The sequence below is a fragment of the Ambystoma mexicanum genome, chromosome 13, assembly GCF_040938575.1.
Source record: "Ambystoma mexicanum isolate Mex_15411 chromosome 13, UKY_AmexF1_1, whole genome shotgun sequence".
Taxonomy (NCBI): domain Eukaryota; kingdom Metazoa; phylum Chordata; class Amphibia; order Caudata; family Ambystomatidae; genus Ambystoma; species Ambystoma mexicanum.
This window is the reverse complement of record NC_090938.1, coordinates 24,253,386-24,273,525: the sequence shown is the minus strand read 5'-3', so window position 1 is coordinate 24,273,525 and position 20,140 is coordinate 24,253,386. Positions and strand designations below refer to the sequence as shown.

The window sequence follows — 20,140 nt, the reverse complement described above, 5'->3', positions numbered from 1 at the left end:
AAGAATCTACGGAACTCAGACCGTGTATAGATTATCGGGGATTGAATAAGATCACTATCCCTGATCGCTATCCTATGCCTCTCATACCCGATATACTTGAAGCCGTTAAAGGAGCTACCATTTTCACAAAACTAGATCTCCGCGGGGCTTACCATCTCATCCGTATACGAGCTGGCGATGAGTGGAAAACGGCTTTCCGTACTCCTTTGGGACATTATGAATATAAAGTAATGCCGTTCGGCTTGTCCAATGCCCCCGCTGTCTTCCAACGCTTTATGGACCACCTATTTTCAGACATTCTTCTTCATTCAGTAATTGTCTACTTAGATGATATTCTGGTGTTCTCTACATCCCCATCGGATCACTGTCAGCACGTAAAGGAAGTCCTACGGAGACTATTTAACAATCATCTCTATTGCAAACCAGAGAAATGTGAGTTTCACAGGAACCAGGTTGCCTACCTAGGATACATAATTTCTGCAAATGGGATAGCCATGGACCCTAGGAAAGTTTCAGCTATTACTGATTGGCCGATACCGACGTGCATCAAAGATCTACAGAGATTTCTGGGATTTACAAATTTTTATAGACGTTTCATCCCACATTATTCGCAAGAAATTCTCCCACTGACAGCTCTTCTTAAAAAGAATGTAAGATTTTTTTGGTCAGAGGAGGCTCAACTGGCATTTGAGAGATTGAAGGAGCATTTCCTCACAGGACCCATTCTGATTACTCCAGATCAATCCAAGAGATTCATTGTTGAATCTGACGCGTCTCATCAGGCCCTTGGTGCAGTTCTGCTCCAAGAAAATGATCAAGGAATGGAATGTCCTGTAGCCTATCTTTCTAAGACTCTGTCTCCCTCTGAAATAAATTATTCAGTGCTTGAAAAGGAACTACTAGCCATAAAGAGGGCATTTGAAGAATGGAGACACCTGCTGTTGGGGGCAAGACACCCAGTTGAGGTCAGAACTGATCACAGTAATTTACGTGTTCTACAATATGCTCAGACCCGAAATAGCCGACAGGCACGTTGGGCACACTTCTTTTCACCGTATGAGATTGTTTTTACCTTTATTCCCGGAAGAGCCAATCTCAAGGCAGATGCTTTGTCTAGAAAGGATTATAACTCCCCTACGCCTTTCCGAACAGAGCCTCTGTTTCCCAGAGCCACATTCGTGCACGTAGTTACCACATTTCTGCAGAACGTGGCTAACTCAACTTTGCAATTTATCCAGTTGAATCCATATTTTCTGACAACCTGGAAACTCATTTTGGTCCAAGGATGTGCTTATAGTAACAAAAGGCTTTTCCTCCCTTCGAGTGAACTACGAAGAACGGTTCTAAATCTTTGTCATGACTCCTACCTAGCTGGTCACAGAGGTGTGGATAATACTAAAGAATTGATCCGGCGTAATTTCTGGTGGCCGGAAATGAATCGAGACATCCTAGATTATGTTTCCGCTTGTGCCATCTGCTTGCAATCTAAATGCCCGCGATCTGCCCCTTCGGGCCTCCTCTCAGTAATGCCAGTTCCTAACCGTCCTTGGCAAATGATCTCAACAGATTTTATTGTCGATCTGCCACTCTCGGACGGTTGCACAGTAATCATGGTCACAATAGATTACTTCACGAAATTGGCACATTTTGTTCCACTTCCGCGGATTCCTACCGCATCCCAGATGGCAAAAGTCTTTCTTTCATGGATTTTCTCTTTTCACGGACTTCCTGAGACCATTGTTTCTGATCGAGGTTCCCAATACACATCTCGTTATTGGCAGCAGGTATGCAAGAGTTTGCATATTTCCCGAGCATTGAGTTCAGGATTCCATCCGCAGACAAATGGTCAGACGGAACGTCTAAATCAGACCCTTGAAGGTTATCTGCGTTGTTACATCTCTTCATCGCAAGACAACTGGTGTTCATTGTTACCTTTGGCAGAATTTGCATATAATAACTCTCGACACTCAGCCTTGGGGTTCAGCCCTTTCTTTTGTTCCTACGGATACCACCCTCAGTGCTTTCCTAGCGGTCCAGTCTCCGCATCTAGATTTCCCGATGTAGACAATCTCATCAATACTATTCAGCTGGGACATCGAACAGCCAGATCCTCTCTTCTGGATGCCCAGGCCCGTGTCAAACGCTCTGCTGATAAACATCGCACTCCAGCTCCAAATATGGTGCCAGGAGATTTGGTTTGGTTGGCTTCCCGATTTTTGCCTCGTCATCTGGTGCCGTCCAAATTCTCCCCGAGATACTTCGGTCCCTTTCCTGTTTTGCAACGAATGGGGTCGTCTGCGTACAAGCTCAAGCTCCCTCCGTCTTGGTCCAGGATTCATCCTGTTTTCCATGTGTCGCAATTGAAGAAGGACGTGGTGGATCGTTTTTCCCGAGTACGGATGGGTGCACCCCCTCCTGTCATCACCCCGATGGGTCCCGAATACGAAGTGGCTGGTATTTGTGATTCTCGTCTCTTTCGGGGCCGTCTGCAGTTCTTGATTGACTGGAAGGGGTATTCTCCAGCTGATCGTTCTTGGGAACCTGCATCGGCTGTACATGCTCCGGCTCTGGTCCGCCGGTTTTTTCGGTCCCATCCGAATAAACCGGGTGGCCCGGGGCATTTGAGGGGGCATACTGTCACGCCCCTTCGAAGGCGGTGGTCCTTGTGGCATCGATGGATCGTTGGACGACAGGTGGCGGCCATTTTTCCTAGTAAGATGGCCGCTGTAACTGGAGTTGCGGGTCTAGATTCTGCACGACTTGGTTTCCAGGAAGTGCTGTCTCCCTACCCGAGTGTAGGTATATCTGTTCCTGTGATCAGCACACAATTGCGTTGCTACTCTGCTTCAACAACGCTACTGCATTTTCCACTGCCTCTCTGTCTCCCGATTCCACGGACTCCATCTCCTTCTCACCAAAGTTTGCCTACCGGTCTCGTTTCGGAGGGCGCTACAGGCTTATGTTACCCCGGTATTGAGACCGCCCGTGCTAAACTCTGTTCTATCGAAACAACTCCTAGCTCCGCCCTCCATTCCTCTCAGATGTCCTCTGAAGTCTCTGGCTGGCACCTTTACCCACATTTCATTCCTGTTTAAGGGTAATCACCATACCTATATATCTCATATATCCATTTTTCCACTTACCTGCCTGTACTTACCAGTCTCTTTCTCTTTCAAGACAAGCGTCCTCCGGACTTCACCGGAATCTCCACCTGAAACCTGAAGACATCTTACCGCTACCATCGGCACAGGGTTTTCTTCCCCAGAGGGTTTCCCGGGGACTTCTTCTCTTACCTGGTTTATCCGGGAAGGGGAAGAGGTACTTTGGAGGCTTTCACTTTCATCTCCCCGCCTGGAGCAAGGAGAGTCTTCCCCTGCTAGAAGGTGTCAGTCACAGGACAAGAAGAGAGCTAACGGTGAGTCCTTGGGGTAACCTGCCAGTTGTTTAAATTGTAAGATCATTGTGACATTCGTCACTTTTGTTACAGCAGTCCTGGCATAGTAAAGGAGCATCCTTGGTACAGAGAACAGCCCTGGCATAGTAAAGCAGTGTCCTTGACACAGGGAGCAGTCCTAGCATAGTAAAGGAGCATCCTTGGTACAGAGAACAGCCCTGGCATAGTAAAGCAGTACCCCTGAAACAGGGAGCAGTCCTGGCATAGTAAAGCAGTGTCCTTGGTACAGAGAACAGCCCTGGCATAGTAAAGCAGTGTCCTTGACACAGGGAGCAGTCCTAGCATAGTAAAGGTGCTGCCCTGGCATAGTAAAGCAGCACCGGTGGCACAGACAACAGCATCTTGACATGTGATGTTAGCAATTCTGTTGGAATTTTATTTCCTTTTGAAGGAATCTTAGCGCATGGAAGCCCAGACAACGGGAAGGTTATACATCCGCTAAGCATAGTTTGAAGCTGGTGTTTCCTTCTCCTGCTACTAGAGGAGCCCATGGCATTACCATGATGCCGCACACTGAATCGGTGGGCACTGTGTGTCCTGTGGCACATTCCCACTGCTGCTGTGCACCCGCTTCTTGTATGGGGCCCATTAAATGCTGGCATCTGGGTGGTGGGTGTGGCAGAGCTGGCAGACTGGTTATTCATGGGAAAGTCATCTGCTCCTTACACCTGGGGCTGTTTAGCCAATGTATTTGGGGGCTGGTTCCATTTATGAAACATTTCTTGGCAGCAGGAGGCAGAGGTTACCCCCACCTGCAGGTTACTGGGGTCGCAATGCGATGCCCTGCTGGTATTAGGGTATTGTTCCCTAGTTTGGCTTCCCAGTGGCCAGTGATAGGCTGGGAGGTCATAGCTTAGTTGTTGGTTGTTTTCTTGCAGCAGGGCGAGTTCAGCTTCCAGGCGGCCTTGCCCCTTCCTTATCCAGGTGTGCATTTCACTTCTGCAGGCCCAGGGCAAGGGGTGAAAACTAACATAGCCCCTGATTGGGATCAGCTAATCTCAGAGTCTACCTGCGCTATCGCACTTGGCCCTGGTGTAATCTGAGAGGCAGCCCCCTCCCGCCCCCCAGCAGGTGTGCGGGTTCCACGCGTATACACCGCCTGCCCCTTATAAAAGGGAGCGCCCTCCTTAGGCTAGATGCAGAGTCTGACCCTGCTGCAGAGACATGGACAAGATGCTGCTGTGGGCTGGTGAGTACTCACATGGATCCCTGCAGCCAGGCCTAGCCAGTCCATCCCTGGCCTGCTCCAACAGTCTAGACCCATTTCTCAAAAATGACCTTCATACATTCAAAAGGAACAAGGTTTTTGCTCTCTCCAATTTTTTCATCCACGATATGAAAGATGCCATCAAGAATATTAACACAGATGTACCAAAATGAGGCTCTCATCATGTCCCAGCACTCTTGTACGTGGATGATTCAGTTTTATTATCAAAAACTCTGCAAGGCCTACAAAGGATATTAAATGCCTTGGGATCCTATGTACAAGCTAATCTATTCATTATCAACATAGAGACAAGAAAACAAATGTGCTGCAACGGCGCACGTCGAAGCAGAAGGTCATTCCAATGGATGTTAAATATGCTTGACATTGAGATGGTTCATCAGTACATTTATCTAGGCACACCGTCTCTCGACCGATACCGCAATAAAGCTCACCTATGGCATCTACAAACAGACTACCGTCATACTGACAAAATAGGGCACACTTTCCATTGCATCTGCTCTCACTTATTATCGGCAGAAAATCACACCTACATTGCCATATGCCTCGGAGACGCAAGAAATCCTATTAGAGAGTTTCTGGGTAAAATTAGAGGGGAAACTGTGGCGAAAATCTTTCAATTTGCCAAAATGCGTTCGCATGGTCTGGATTAGATATGAGTTAGGCCTCATTTCTCTATATGGAAGATACCAATGGAACCTGCTGGCCTTGGTTAGTAAATGTCTTACAGCCCCTTGGTCGAACATGTCGTTGGGCCTTACATGTAAGTATATATTTTCTTCGCAGCATCCATTCGTAAACATCGAGGCCGACATTTCGATAGAATTGATGATAAACAACCCCACTCGAACTAAGAATAAATTATTCCAACAGGACTGGATTCGTACTCGGGCTAAATGTCAAACCTACCAAGATTTTAGTAATAACTCTTTCTTGGACAAAACATATTCCACGTTAGAACCCTATTTGATCAAATGCCCTTGGCCCGCGCACACAGCAGCATTCCTGTGCTTCAGGGGTTCAATTTGTGGCCTACAAAATATGTCCAGGCCAGGCGTGGTCTAATACCTAAAAAAGATACTGGGCCTCATTACGAGTCACCCGTTATGGAAATAACGGTGGCGGTAAACTCGCCGCCACCGTTATTTCCATACCGGGTGATTCAGAGTCCTGCAGGGGGAGGTGTCATTCCCGCCAGGTCTGACCTGGCGGGTTTAACACCACCCGCCTGCAGGCGGACGTGGAAACACCAGCACCATCACAAGATGGTGCCGGTCTTTCCATGGTCCCCATTCCCGTTGAGTCCTAGTGGACTCAACGGGAATGGGGATTTACCGAATTCCGCCTCTGGAATTCCCGGGTCACCGGGGTTGCAATGCCCCGGTAATTCTGGGAATCACAGAGGCGGAATGGTAATTCGAGTCAGCGGTAACCGAGCCGGAAAAACCGGCAGGTTACCGCCGGACTCGTAATGAGGCCCAATGTTTGTCATTTCTGCGGGACTCTCGCACAGAAAGAGACCTTGTGCCACTAGTTGGTAGAGTGCCCGGCATTGGCGCACGCACGATCCATGCATTTAGAAAAATGCCTTGGGGATTATGAAGTTGTATCATCAGATATGATATGGCAAATCATTTAATGACTTCCTTTTCTTCTTCTCTTGCAGGTTTGGCTTTGTTGCTGCAGGTGCAGCTGGGTAAGGAGGCTCCCTCTCTTTCTCAATAACTCTGGGGTTTCTAGGAGGCAGTTGTCGATGTGAAGGAGGCGGCTGTCAGAGCTGGTGTCCACGAAGCATGTGTGCACAGGCACTGGGAAGTGCATATGTCTGAAAGGAGGAGCCTGTGTGCATTCGTGGTGCATGCGTGCATATTTGGGGGGGGGGGGGGGGGGTGTGCGTGTGCGTGCGTGCGTGCGTGTGTGTGTGTGCGTGCGCGCGCGCGCACCCTGAGGAAAAGCCTACTGTATCTTACAGACTAACCACAGCCCATCCTTGCAGAGGCCACAGATAGTGCTGGGTTGGCAATGACCCTAACACCATGGTCATTGTTCACACCGGCATTTTGTTAGCAATAAACAGATCTTTCCTTTTCGCTGTTTGAGGGTAGGTTGCTGATTGGACATTTGCAATGGTTGAGGGGGGCACTTCCTATCCAGGAGGTGCAGGTAACTTCCCTTATCAGGTGGAGAACTTATAACGCTGTAGCACTAATCTACGGCAAACCGGAAGTGGACCGCCTGTCCTGGGAGAACTTTGCAAGACGACCTTCATTACTGAAGAATATGTATTTCTTCAGTGTTTTGCCAGAGGCAGCCTGTCAGCTGACAGATGGTGCCTCAACAATGTGGAAAGCTTAGCTTCTGGCAGCAGCTGTCACAGCTGGCCCCAGAGCACCAAGCTTAGCTTCTGGCAGCAGCTGTCACAGCTGGCCCCAGAGCACGGCACCTGAGCAAGTTAGAGTGAGGCTTCAGGAGGCTGTCAGCCACCAACTTACCTATGAAAGAGGGGGACATAGGTGCCTGGGGTTCACATCGCACCAGCAGCCCTTTCTATGAACCTCCCATAACCAGAGCGCGAGAGCTTATGGTAATGCGTACTGTCTGCAGACTGCACACTTCCTACATGCCGAGTCCCACATCCTTACTGCACATGGGGTCAAATGCATTGATTAACGGGAAAGAGAGAGAAAGAGAGGGATGGAGAGATCGACAGTGGCAATGTGAGTACGTGAAAGGGGACCTGTCTGCAAAAAGCCAATGGTAGCAATGCAGAGAGGACAACAGGTTGCTTTACCTTGCAACCCCGCACCCGGCTAACCAACTCCCCTCTCCTATCACCTTACACTACACACACACACATTTCCCTCAGAGAGCCGCCACAGGCTTAGACGTTAGCCCATCAACACAAACTGAGCCATGACGAAGCTCTCCTCTTTAGCCCTATCGCCCCGCACCCACATAAGTGGTTAACTAGACGCAAAGTGCTGTAGTCTAGCAGATCTCAGTCTCTCCTCTTCGGAGAACATATAAGCAAGTCTTTCTGCCAAGCTCACAGAAAGCAGACATGCCCTCAAGACCTGGGTACTTCCGACCTGCAACCATCAACACCATACGTTTTGCATCCGCCTCTCCTAGCTAACCCTCTTACAACCCTCACTCTCCTCTTTTCTTATAGAGCCATGCGCAGCGAGGCCAACAAAACTGGCAGAAGTGCCCTATATAAGACCACTTCCTATTATATTACCGCATCTCGTGGAATACCCCTAGAGATGCGTCCAACTTGTTACGACTCTAGCTGAACACTGCTTCACAAACATAAAGATAGCTACTCACCAACATTCCCAAAGCACTTATTTGCCTCCATAGACGGAGTACGCTTCAGCTCAAATGAGTGATATCTATCTCACGAGGGACCAAAAATAGGAGATAGGGTGGCCATTTTGGATTTGGAACTGTGGCTAATGAATCACAAAAAGAGCAGCCATTTTGGACATTGAGAGAATTGCGAGCATCGAATAGAAAGTCGACCCATTCATTTTGATTCGCTAGTAAACAGGTTGCCACGATCCATATAATTTTCTCGGCATGCCCTATTTTCCATAAAAAGTCTTTTTCAAGCCTCACCCTGCCAGACGCGGTAATGGCGACTGGGGCTGTTGCTTCTGCTATACCAGGGGTATGCAACCTTTAGTTCCCCAGATTTATTGGGCTACAATTCTCATCGTCCCCAGCCAGCATAGTCAGAGAGACCGTGGGAGTCGTAGTCCAAAACATGTGGAGAACTAAAAGTTGGAGAGCACTGCTCTAAACCATACCAAGAAGCAGAGATTCAAACTGTTTGATTCCAGGACAGGTGGTGCCTTCAGCCAATGACAACACGGACCGCCATCTTGGATTACAATCTTTGGAACCCATACATAGGGAGGTCATTTTATGCAAATTGGGGACATTGTAAAAGAGCTGGAAATAACCACTAACATGGGCTATTCATTTAATGTGCGATGTGTAGCACGCCAGCATGGCACTAAGTACACACATGAAGAAGGGTTCATGTAAGGGGTTTGTTTAGAAATGTCCAGCCAGGGGTGCAATTCTCCAAAGTAGAGCTGTGCTTAGCCACCATGGCCATGAAAAGAATCGGACAGCCCTCCGACTGGAAGACTCTGGGAGTACTGGGTCTATAGATATCACGGACCAAGAGTCGACGGGTGCGAAATTTGAAGGCTTTTGACCAAAAGTCAATCTTTTAGGACAAAAAGAACAATTATTGTGTTAGAACCAAAGACTCAGGCTGTACTGCAGGGCGTAAGGCTCACAGCCAATGAGAGAGCGTAGCGGTTTCCTGAGACCTACCCACACTCATTGTGACACCCGCGTTCCAGGCTCTCCCAGCGGGACTCTCACCCTGACGCTAAACTCTGATCTCCTTCCTCCTCAGGCTCCTCCTACAAACTCGTCTGCTACTTCACCAACTGGGCCCAGTACAGACCAGAACCTGCCAAGTACAAGCCAATCAATGTGGACCCCCACCTCTGCACCCATGGGGTCTACGCCTTCGCCACAATGAGCAACCACAAGATCGTCCCTTACGAGTGGAACGATGATGTCCTCTATAAGGAGTACAACGACCTCAAGAAAAAGTGAGTTTCCTCCAAGGCTTTATGGTATCAGATCTATGTTATATGTTAATTACAAAGGATTTAATGTAGAAGTAATGCACTGTAGCAGGGAAAGGGTTAATGAGAAGATTGGCAACATTCTCACTGCTTCCAACTTTACTTGCCCAACTGGTACAGATCTTAATTTTCCTCTTCTAAGGGGTGGTCCCTTACAAGTGCATCAAGATTGCAGTTTCCCAGAATCCCATGCTCGCACCCTTGTGATGAGGTTTCGGGTGAACACCCCATTGGGAGCGTTCTTCTGGAATGTCCCGAACCCACCTTTATCCGTCAAGAAGTGGTGCCCTAAACCAAGAGATAAAAGCCTGGGTTGCTCTCTCAGACTGACCTCAATACTCCAGACCATGGCACAATGCTGCAATTGAAGGCCTCCAGATGTGGACTCAGTTCTCCCAGTGTGGCCTACAGGCTTGGAGACAATACTCCACACAGGGTCATCAGAACTGGTCATAAAACTCCAGGTAAAGCCCCAGAACTGGACCCAGTCTTCACATGGTGTCCTGTAGAACTGGAACATATATGCGCCTCAGGACTTCTGGCCCCAGGGATCTGTGTGTGGTCACCCCCAACACTCCAGGCCATCGCTACTCTTTGGTACGATTTATAATTTGGTGAAGTACCCGTGCATTAACTTCATGGGACGTGCCAGGGACGGAAAAGCCAAAATTTAGGAGGTTGCCATTCAGGCATTGGGCAGCATCAGAGTGTATCTGTCTGCTGGTCCTTACATCATTTTCATTTTTCTATATGCCGGGGTGCAAACTGCCTGCCGGTAGAGTTTTGGCAATATTAATAGCAAATGGTCGATCAGTGATGCCATTTGCACTTGGGGCAAGGGGGCGATCTTCAGATGGTGAGAAATAGCTCAGGGGCAACGCAGGGCAACACAGGTTCAAATCCTGATCCCGCGCTTAGACATTGGTCTCTGGTATAAAGCGCGTAATAAAAGATACATTAATTAATTACCCTGAGCTTCCCAGGGTCAAATCGTGGTGTCACAGAGAAACACCCCAATACACCTTTTGCTGAGGTGAGAGTGTAACCTGAGTCACAGGCTAGAAATCCTTCAGAACCGACGCAGCCTTTTCTCTTTCAAAGGTTAATAAAATGTGTCTGAGAAATTTGGAACAGTGTAAATCCTCTTAAGTGCCAAGAGGCTAGCCAGTTTATGAAGTGAGCTTTATAGAGCAATATTATTATTATTACTACACCGCATAAGGGACAGTGTGACCACACATGCCTGCATCGGTCACCTGTGGCTTCCTGTAAGACTAGGCTATTTACAAGCCCTATAAGGGCAAGTGTGACCACATATGCCTGCATCGGTGACCTATGGCCTCCTGTAGGACTAGGCCATTTACAAGCCCTATAAGGGCAAGTGTGACCACATATGCCTGCATCGGTGACCTATGGCCTCCTGTAGGACTAGGCCATTTACAAGTGGTTAAAGGAAATGAGTAGTGTAGAAACATAGGAATGTAATGCATGCACCTCACTTTATCCATGTTTCCTTACACTTCCCCCTCTAGAAACCCCCAGATGCTGACGCTGCTCGCCGTGGGAGGATGGAATTTTGGCACACAGAAGTGAGTATGTTTTCTTCTTCCTCAGGTTGTTTATATCTATATATGTAGACTGGAGGCAACTTTGCAATCTGTAAGGACCAGTAGAGTTGGCCATGTTTGCAACTTGACTTTGTGTGTCCAACGATACTAGTAAGATACTAGTACGAACTAGTACGGATGAGTTATTCACCGGTGCGGATGCTCATACGAATGATAGAAGTTATGGTGACGATGACGGTGCTTTAGTACATGGTTTCGATAGAAGTGGTAATGCTGCGTGTAGGTGGTGGCATTGTTGACATCGTTGTTATCTAGCGTTGCGTTGACGATGGAGCCAATTTTGTACTGTGTTAGCGCTATCAAAGAAGACAATTCTGAGGCTCTATTTCAATTGGAATGAATTGTTTCTTGGTTTGATGATGTTGCTATTCATGGCTTTGCTAAAAGAAAAGGTCATGATATAAACGGGTCAAACGATGATATTGAGGTGATATGCCCCGAGGTGGCGCGTTGATCCGGTGCATGCCACGAGGGGCAATTTACCATTAGTACCCATGTAGTACCCTAAAGAAATTGATGGTCTTGCTGATGATGCCTCTATTGGTTGTACGGAGGATCCAAGGATGACTGGCGGTTTTGATGATGCTGATAATATTGAGAGCGTGGATGAGGACTGCACGACAGGTCGCTTACAACGCTAAGGAACAGGGTGTTGATGATGAAAAGAAAAGAGTTGGGGTTTGATAGTAATGAAGAGAACAATGAACTTACAATACTGAACTTGACAACACTGACAAATATCTCACACATTAGGGATGATCTTGCTGGAAATGTTTCATCAACGTGGGATGGTTGTTGGTGTTGCTGATGGAGAGATTTCCATTCTGATGGTACTAAGCAGATGCGACGATGGTTAACGCGATTTTGCTGTTCCAGGTTCACTGAAATGGTTGCTGTTCCAGGTAACCGTAAGATCTTTATTGACTCTGTGATCGAACACCTCCGTAAGTACAACTTTGACGGAATAGATCTGGACTTCGAGTACCCAGGGTCGAGAGGAAGCCCGCCAGAGGACAAGCGTCGATTTACCATTTTATGTCAGGTAAGGAGGATTAGGTGGGTTTCTCTACCACCCAAGAGCTGCATACAAGCATTGTTACATGAAACATAGAACATTGATAACATGCATAGAACAGCTGTGCATGTTGGCAGCAGGTGGGAGGTCACAGCTGAAGCAGTGCTTAGGCTGAAACGTGCGCTGCTTCAACTGTGGGCGTGGCCTATAAAACCACAGGAATGTATGTACTCAAATACAGAGGTATCAAATGTAATCAATTTACTGAGGATCCATACAGAATCTGCCTGATAATCAATAGAGTGCCCAGTCTCTGTGACTATTAGAGATATAGTTAATAATCATTCCTTAGAGTGAGATGACAGTCTGGGGGTGGAATGGTCTGGGTTGCCGCTCGATGCTGCAGGACTCAACCAGGCCTGACTACTTGATCTGGCATTGCCCTGCTAGTGCCACTAGAGAAATATCAACATGCCCTTTTTCTGACCTCCTAGGAAATTCTCGCAGCCTTCGAGCAAGAGGGGAAGGCAACTAACCGCCCCCGGCTGCTGGTCACCGCCGCCGTGTCCGCCGGCAAAGGAACCATTGATGCCGGTTATGAAATTGCTGAGGTTGGGAAGTAAGTGCAGGGATTTAGTCCCAGAAAAGTGCCCTGGGGGTGGATGTGAAGTGATGTGTTGTTACAGTAAGAAGTCCTTTTCTTAAACAATAGATTCAGAAAATGTGCAGAGTTGACAAGATTCAGGATGTATTAGGTGTACAGCCAAACATTCATCAACATATGAAGGTTTCATGAATCTTCTTTAAGATCCCGGAGGCTGGGTAAGAATGGAGGAAACCCCAAGCATCACAAGGCTGCTGGCTTGTGTTTCAGTGATTTCGGTGTGGGACGGAGCCCTAGGCTCCATCACTGCCCGGCTTTCTACGGTTGGCTAGTACTCAACCTCACCAAAGACGTGGCAGCACACATCACGGCAGGCCAGACATTGGAGTGATTTCGAGCAGGGAGGTCACATTTTAGCCCAAGAGATGAATTCAACATGTGAGTTTTCCACTCAGACCCAGGTGCCCCCATCCTCTCTCACTGAGCTTCAGGTTGCTGCTTTTGGGATACTTCTGGAACCCAAAAGAAACCAAAGGCTTGGTATAAGACCTCTACTGGCATTAAGTCCATTCCCATCAAAACATTCAGGAAAAGACGACAGTTGTATTTGTATTTATTTGAAAAACAGGGATATCCGTTTTTGCTCAGAAATGACTTTCAATCAGACATGTACCATGGAGGCCTTCTCACGAGGGGTGTGTCTACAAGACCACAAAGATGAGGACCCGTGGTGAACCCCAGTCTGTGAGGGTGTGAAGAAAGTGGGACATAGCCCAGGGACTACTCAAAAGGTTACTTTAACCTAGGGGGCTAGTACTGCAAACTAGGGAAGAGTACAAAACAAATATACACAATGATATTGCTAAGCGGCACTGGAGGGAGTGGTGAGGTCAGCGACGGGTAATATACATAAGGACAGTTGGGTCATATTTGCTTACATTTGATGAGGTTAAGAACGCCTCATGCTACCCACGACGTAAAGCAGTCCCTGAGCTGGTACTGAGCCCAGCACCAGAGGAGACAACCAAGAAAGATCCTGTGGTATGTGAGTGTGTTGAATATGCTTTGATGTTATGTTCCCTGGTTAAATACTTCCGGGAGCTGACTGAGTCCCGCGGGTGCACGAGTCTTGCATGCAAGTGACATGACTTGAATTGGGTGCTGCAACCATTGCACACCACCCATCCTGAGATTGCGGCACCGTCATAGTAGTGATAGCCTGCCATGTGCCATCAGCTTTATTAAATAGCTCTAAATAGGTCTGTCTCGTCCCAGGGTTCTAGACTTCATCAGTGTGATGACCTACGACTTCCACGGCGGTTGGGACACCTTCACAGGACACAACAGCCCTCTCTACGCCGGACCTGAAGACAAGTGGGACTTTGTTTACTTCAACTGCGTAAGGCAACCCCTCTGTGTTAACCATTGGTCGCTACCCATTCTTACGCATCATCACCATGGCGGTTGACCATCTTCCATTCTTATATCCTCAGGAATACGCTATGAAGTACTGGAGAGACAACGGTGTCCCGGCGGAGAAGCTGATCATGGGTTTCCCAACCTACGGACGTACATTCCGATTGGTTACTCCAAATGATTGCAAAATTGGTGCCCAAGCTGCTGGCGCGGGATCTGCTGGTACCTACACCCGTGAGGCTGGCTTCTGGGCCCATTACGAGGTAAGGCAGGTTCCGATTTGCCCAAATCCTCAGTGCTGGGCTCCATTTTGCGTTCTGCACTGAGGTCACGTGGGATACTTTATAGTGTTTGGTCGATTGCAACTGCTCCAAATCTTTAATTTCATGACTGTTCTGCTACCCTGTGCAACCATGTATCGGCTGAATCGACTCCCAAGGTTCGCTTAACATAGATTGATAGTCGAAACAATGAGGGAGATACAGTTAGACGCGAAGTCCCCAACTTTCCCTCTGGGAGCCATTGACGCTCAGCGGTGGAAGGAGGACTTCAAGTGCACCCCAGGAACCTGCCTTAGAGTCTGTGTTAGCCCCCTCCTCAGCTCTCTGCCCATGGTAATCTCTCAGGAGGGACTTTCTCCAATTCCATGGTGATTGTCTAGACATTAGAAATATATGATGCAGAGACCATACAGTTTGATGTGCTGCTTATAATTGGGGTGCTCTTAATAGCATAAAATACAGGCTTGCATCATAGTCCTGTGCCAATGCAACATACCAATACTCATCGGTAAACGCAAGCAGCAGAAAGTCCTGCGCTATCATCTATCGAGTACTCTCATTGCTGGTGTGCCCTTATAAGGAAGAAAGAGGCAAAATAAATCAGATAGAATTTGATTATGGGTGGGCTCTGAAACCAAACCGTCAGACGTCAGAACTAAACTCTAATAAGCTGTTACAGGCTGGTTTTGGTTTCCTCACATACAAGAAAATGAATATGAGAGACATGTGGGGCTTATGCAGTACTCAGTGAACTGTAATATGTAAACTTTATAAATCTGGTCTGCGTGCCGTACTAAGCATTAGGTGCCCTGACGACAGAGATAAAGGCACAGGCGCAGCAAGGTCGTTCAGCGAGGTTTAAAGGCCCATAACACATGGTACATCCAAGCATGGGGTCTATAGAGCTATTATACCCTGGGTGGCTCTCGAAAGTGTATAGTCTATATCCGTCTGTAGACGTCCATGCATAAATCTGCCTCGGCAGTTGTAGGGAATTGGCTGGAAATATGCTCTGTGCTACCTGTAGGCTTGGAATGCTGCGCTCTGAGCATACAAACCAATTTGTGCGCTACATTTCAGTTTGCATAGTCCAGAGATTGTCCAATGAGAACGTTCTTTCAACATTCCAAGGCATATAATAGAAAATAGTGCAGTATTGCAGATTTGCCAAGGCTGATTTATGAGAGCAGGACCCTTGCACGTGCCACGTGCCTGATGATTATGCCCAGTGCTCGCCAAGCCTCCCAATCCTGATGCTCTGTCTACAGTAACCTGTCCATCACTTTATCCACAGATCTGCACCTTCTTATCCACCGCTACCGTGAGATGTAGCGAAGAGCAGAAGGTCTCCTACGCCTGCAAAGGGAACGAGTGGGTCGGTTTTGAGGATGACCGAAGCTACAGGTGCAAAGTGAGTGGTTCCATCTGAATCTTGACCCGCTTCATCATGACACGGATAGAACTGGGTATTTCGGTTTCAGTCCATAACTATCACGTTCTAGTGAGTCCTTGACCCCTAAATTCATAAAATATTCTTATCAATGACAGCAACATCAAACTCTTTAAAACACAAAATCAGAATTATAGGAAAAAGGGGCGTCAAGGGAAAAGGGCATTTTGCTGAATTTCTTGGGAACACCGCGGTCCGTATGAATTCCTGATCTCTGTCCAACCGCTCAGTCAGGCCTCGCAGAGACTGTGCATTGGGGCAGGTCAATTTTGCACATATTAAATATTAAAGCAATGCATATTTGCACCAGAACATTCCTTGCCCTTGTCCAAAATTGCTTTAATCCGATGCAAAGTTTCTGAATATGGACCCTAGAGAGAACACTGTGTCTGGTGTGGCTTACACTCATCAAAAGAAGGGCTCTTAGCTATGTGAGCCTCTAAGGCCTTGAATATCTGTGGGTCCCCCTCCTAAGATGTCTGGGGGGAAGATAGTCCTACATAGATGTTGTCCGAGTGCTACGCATTGCCTCCTTTTTCTTAGCCGTGGTGCCTCCTCACAGTTCATACAGTGATTGTGCGCTATGTAACTGTGAGGACTCGCTCATTCCGATCACTGCAGAGGCATCTGCCACCTGGTTTTCACCCTCCCTCTCATTTTGGGACCAGGCTTTTCCAGATCGACACAAGGTCTTTATTTGGTCTTCGGCAAGAGGTCTAAACAATGGTGGCCACCTTCAAAATATAGACAGAGGGAATGGGTTCAGTCGCACAATTATGTTCCAGTGACTCTTGGAAAATGTGAACTCTGCAGGGTGAGTGTGTGATTTTGAGGCATGCCACAGCAGTGATTGGCAGCACAGCCTTTATGTGTGAAGGACACTAATCATTGGCCAATCCACTTCTCTCTCATTGGTGGACACTTCATCTGCAATGGGGATGTTCTGTTATAATTTCCAGCCCACTGAAGACCTCTCCAATTCCCGCCCACTGATTCCCGGTACCTTCTGATCAGTACTTGGCCACGCCAAAGGCCCTCTGCCACTTTGCTAACACCCTCTTCTTCCTGTGTTTAATCAGGTGAAGTTCTTGAAGGAGAACAATTTTGGAGGTGCCATGGTCTGGGCCATTGACCTGGATGACTTTGCAGGTTCCTTCTGCGGCCAGGGGGCTTATCCACTCATCAACAAGCTGAAGCAGCTCTTGGCAGGTACGTAAGTAAACGCGCTGTCCATCCCTCGTTCAAGGGTAAACGAGAGTTAGCAGAAAAGTGGACACTTTATCTCGCATGTTCTTTATTTATTGGTACTAAATGCAAAACATTTTGAGATGTTTTTCTTCTAATAAAAACTTTATTTTTCCGATTGCTAATATAAAATTCTTTGGCTGTGGGCTCAGCGAGATTACCTCTTTCTCATCAAGTGCGTCCTTCAACATGGATTCTGCACACTGCCCCGTCTGTTAGTAAGCTCGGCACTACCAGATCCCCTCTTGGTTTTCATCAGGAGGGAATTCTTTACGATTATCTGGTAAAGGTGCCTCCACAACTCATAGGCACTCTTGAGCACACCTCAAAGCCTCACACATCCATCGCACAACTTGAAACTAGTACCACTACAGCAATGCACTTTTATTTCTCTCCATGGGAGTTTATCCGCCAATAATGGGCAGCCTACCTCCATCTCAAGATGAAATTTTGCTTGGTCAAAACACCTGTGACTTTCCATGCATCCTGGCGATCGTTATCAAACGCATCCTGTGCCGTACTCCTGAACTTACGTCTGCCTGGTTATTCTCTAACCTTCTCCCTATTGCCTGTCCCACTCCTTGGGTTCTCTGCTTTCGCCCGCGATAATCCCGCTTTATTGTCCAATACCCAACTAGATTATTTTGCATATCTGACTCCTGGGTCACTGTATTTGGTAATTGGTGAAAATATTGAATGGAAATTGTAGACCTAAAAATTCTGAATTAGAAATTTAGAAATGGAATTCAATGTTGCACATTTCATTTTTACTAAATGTTGAATTTGACAAGAATGTCTCATAACAGAATAGGAGGAGGGAGGGCAGGTGGTACAACATTTTGGGAGATGGTTTTGATTTTAAAAAGGATTCGCTGTTTCAGTCCTTGGGGTATTAGTGAAGGATACAGGACTTCCACCTAATTTGCTGTTTAGGTGTTTTTTGGTTTTTCCTTTTCTTTTATTCAGATTTTGTATTATTTTTAAAGTTAGTTTCACATTATATCCATGGTCTGCATTTTCACATTCAACATTTTCCACTTGAGATTTCCACTGTTCTGAGGAATACATTAAATATTTTCACATAGTGTTTTGCGTATTAAGTGTCAGGTGCTGGACCACACATCACATCATTAATGAACCTTTACCGTACACAACCTTTCAGGAGGAGCTCCCCACATGAACCCTATTTCTTAAGAATAAAAAAACATGTAAGCAAAGTGTTTCAGTGGGAACAAAAAAGCAAACATCCTAGTGGGGTGCAATGTTTCATGGCAAATGATGCTCCTCGAAACACGGGCTTTAGTGGAATTTCTGATTCTTAAAAATAAGACATCAATTGGCCATTAGACCAACCTCACAAACCAGGACGAAGGAGAGACGGGTTCCTTTAGGGTCAGCTTCAACATAACATGGCATATGCAGGCTCACAAGGCCCCAATCAAGAAATCCCAAGAGATCGGACTCAGTTGAGTCAGTCTCCCCTCTCTTACCTATCGCCCATAAAACTCCACCTCTACCAGACAATCATCCTACATTGGAACCCACAACAGTAAGAACTCTATATCCCAGCGTGGCGACAACACAATGAAACCTTCCCTCCGAGGTCAGTAGCACATTGCAACACAAATGGGTTAGTCCAATAGACGTCGTTAATCCCAAATCCCCCCTTGTTTCCTCAAGCAAGCCACTCACCTCCCCATCTCCTAGCACCATCAGGCCAGATGCACACATCAGTACTCACTTGGCAACTTATATATGAGCACATTTACTGCAGCAGAACCATGCCAGACCGCACATCTTTAGCTCTGTCACACCTCTCCCTCACACCTCCACCCCCAGTAGATTACCCCGTGTCCCAGAATCGCCATCTAATAAATTCTGAACTCTTCCCTCTGGAGATAACAGAAATCCAAGTGTCACCTCCGCAAACTACCTAGAAGCCTCCCGGCACTCAGGACCTAGGAACTTCCGGCCTCCACGCATCATCACTTCAGGTGTCGCATCTGCCGTCCCCTCTACCACACTAACACCCGCATCTCTAAGATTTTCTTGCCGAGCTACACACAGGTCACCAATATATCAGACGTGCTCTATACAAGACCTCTTACACTACATGACATTGTTCAAAGGAGGTTCAACGTACTTTTATAGATCAGTTTCTTTAAAAGAATCACACTTAACACTATGCTAAGTTACAATAAAACATACAAGCAGCGCAGGAGGAAAATGGTGGGGAGATATTAAACAGTTGATAAACCCAGATTTGTGATCAATATAGAAAGCAGAAAAGTCCTCTTCAAAGAAACAGGCCAGCGGTTTATACTGCAGGTGTTTTGTGAGAGAATGCAATTGCCTCAGGTTAAGTCAAAGTGCCATCATTCTACTGTGTTGATATTGTCTTGTTTCTTTAAATAATGAAGCACATGTATGTGTCTGAGCTGATGTGCGTGTGTCTGACTTGTTTTATTCTTGAATGTCAAACAGCTGCTGATGATGTTGCATGAAAACTGTGTATCCTCCAACAACTATGGGTTCTTTTTTTGTTTCAGGTTCCGACAACACTTGCCCATCTTGCGGCCCCACCCCCCCACCGCCAATAACCACTCCAGGACCGATAACCACTCCCGGTCCAATAACGCCAACTCCACCAACCCAAACCCCGAGTGCCGACATCGACCTCAATTTCTGTGCTGACAAAAGTAATGGGTTCTACGTTAATCCAAACAACAGCAACAAGTTTTACCAGTGCTCCCAGAACATTACCTACCCCATGGAATGTGCCCCGGGGCTGGTGTTCCAGCCGAGCTGCAACTGCTGTAATTGGCCGTGAAATGCTCCACTGGAGAGCCTCCTCGGAGGTCGGTGGAGTAAAAATCCACAATTTTCACAATGTCATTAATAAAGGCTAAATTGAGGAAACTTGTTTGTTTTTGCGTCCTTTCTTTGCTTAGTTTCTGATGAGTAAATCTGATATGTGTTTGGTTTCTGGCTATTGGGGTGACCTCCAAAGACTATATAACTGGACTTCTGGTGACTGACGCAGGATTTAACCTTGTTTGTGTTTCCATCGTTCTCCTTGTTCATTATCGCCCCCGACCATGCCTTGGAACTAAGGTGTTAAGAGGTCAGGACTTGTGGGGGAAATCCTA

The 20,140-nt window shown here is 47.0% G+C and overlaps 1 protein-coding gene across 1 annotated transcript; it reads left to right on the top strand.

Moving 5' to 3' along the window:
- Nucleotides 1-4,618: 4,618 nt before the first annotated feature.
- On the top strand, nucleotides 4,619-19,890 carry LOC138520058 (acidic mammalian chitinase-like). Its single transcript, XM_069632586.1, has 11 exons — nucleotides 4,619-4,643; nucleotides 6,346-6,375; nucleotides 9,115-9,316; nucleotides 10,885-10,941; nucleotides 11,857-12,022; nucleotides 12,490-12,614; nucleotides 13,875-13,998; nucleotides 14,093-14,278; nucleotides 15,591-15,707; nucleotides 16,826-16,955; nucleotides 19,541-19,890. The coding sequence occupies exons 1-11, from the start codon at nucleotides 4,619-4,621 to the stop codon at nucleotides 19,819-19,821; spliced, it is 1,443 nt and encodes a 480-aa protein (XP_069488687.1). The 3' UTR covers nucleotides 19,822-19,890.
- The last annotated feature ends 250 nt before the right edge of the window (nucleotides 19,891-20,140 follow it).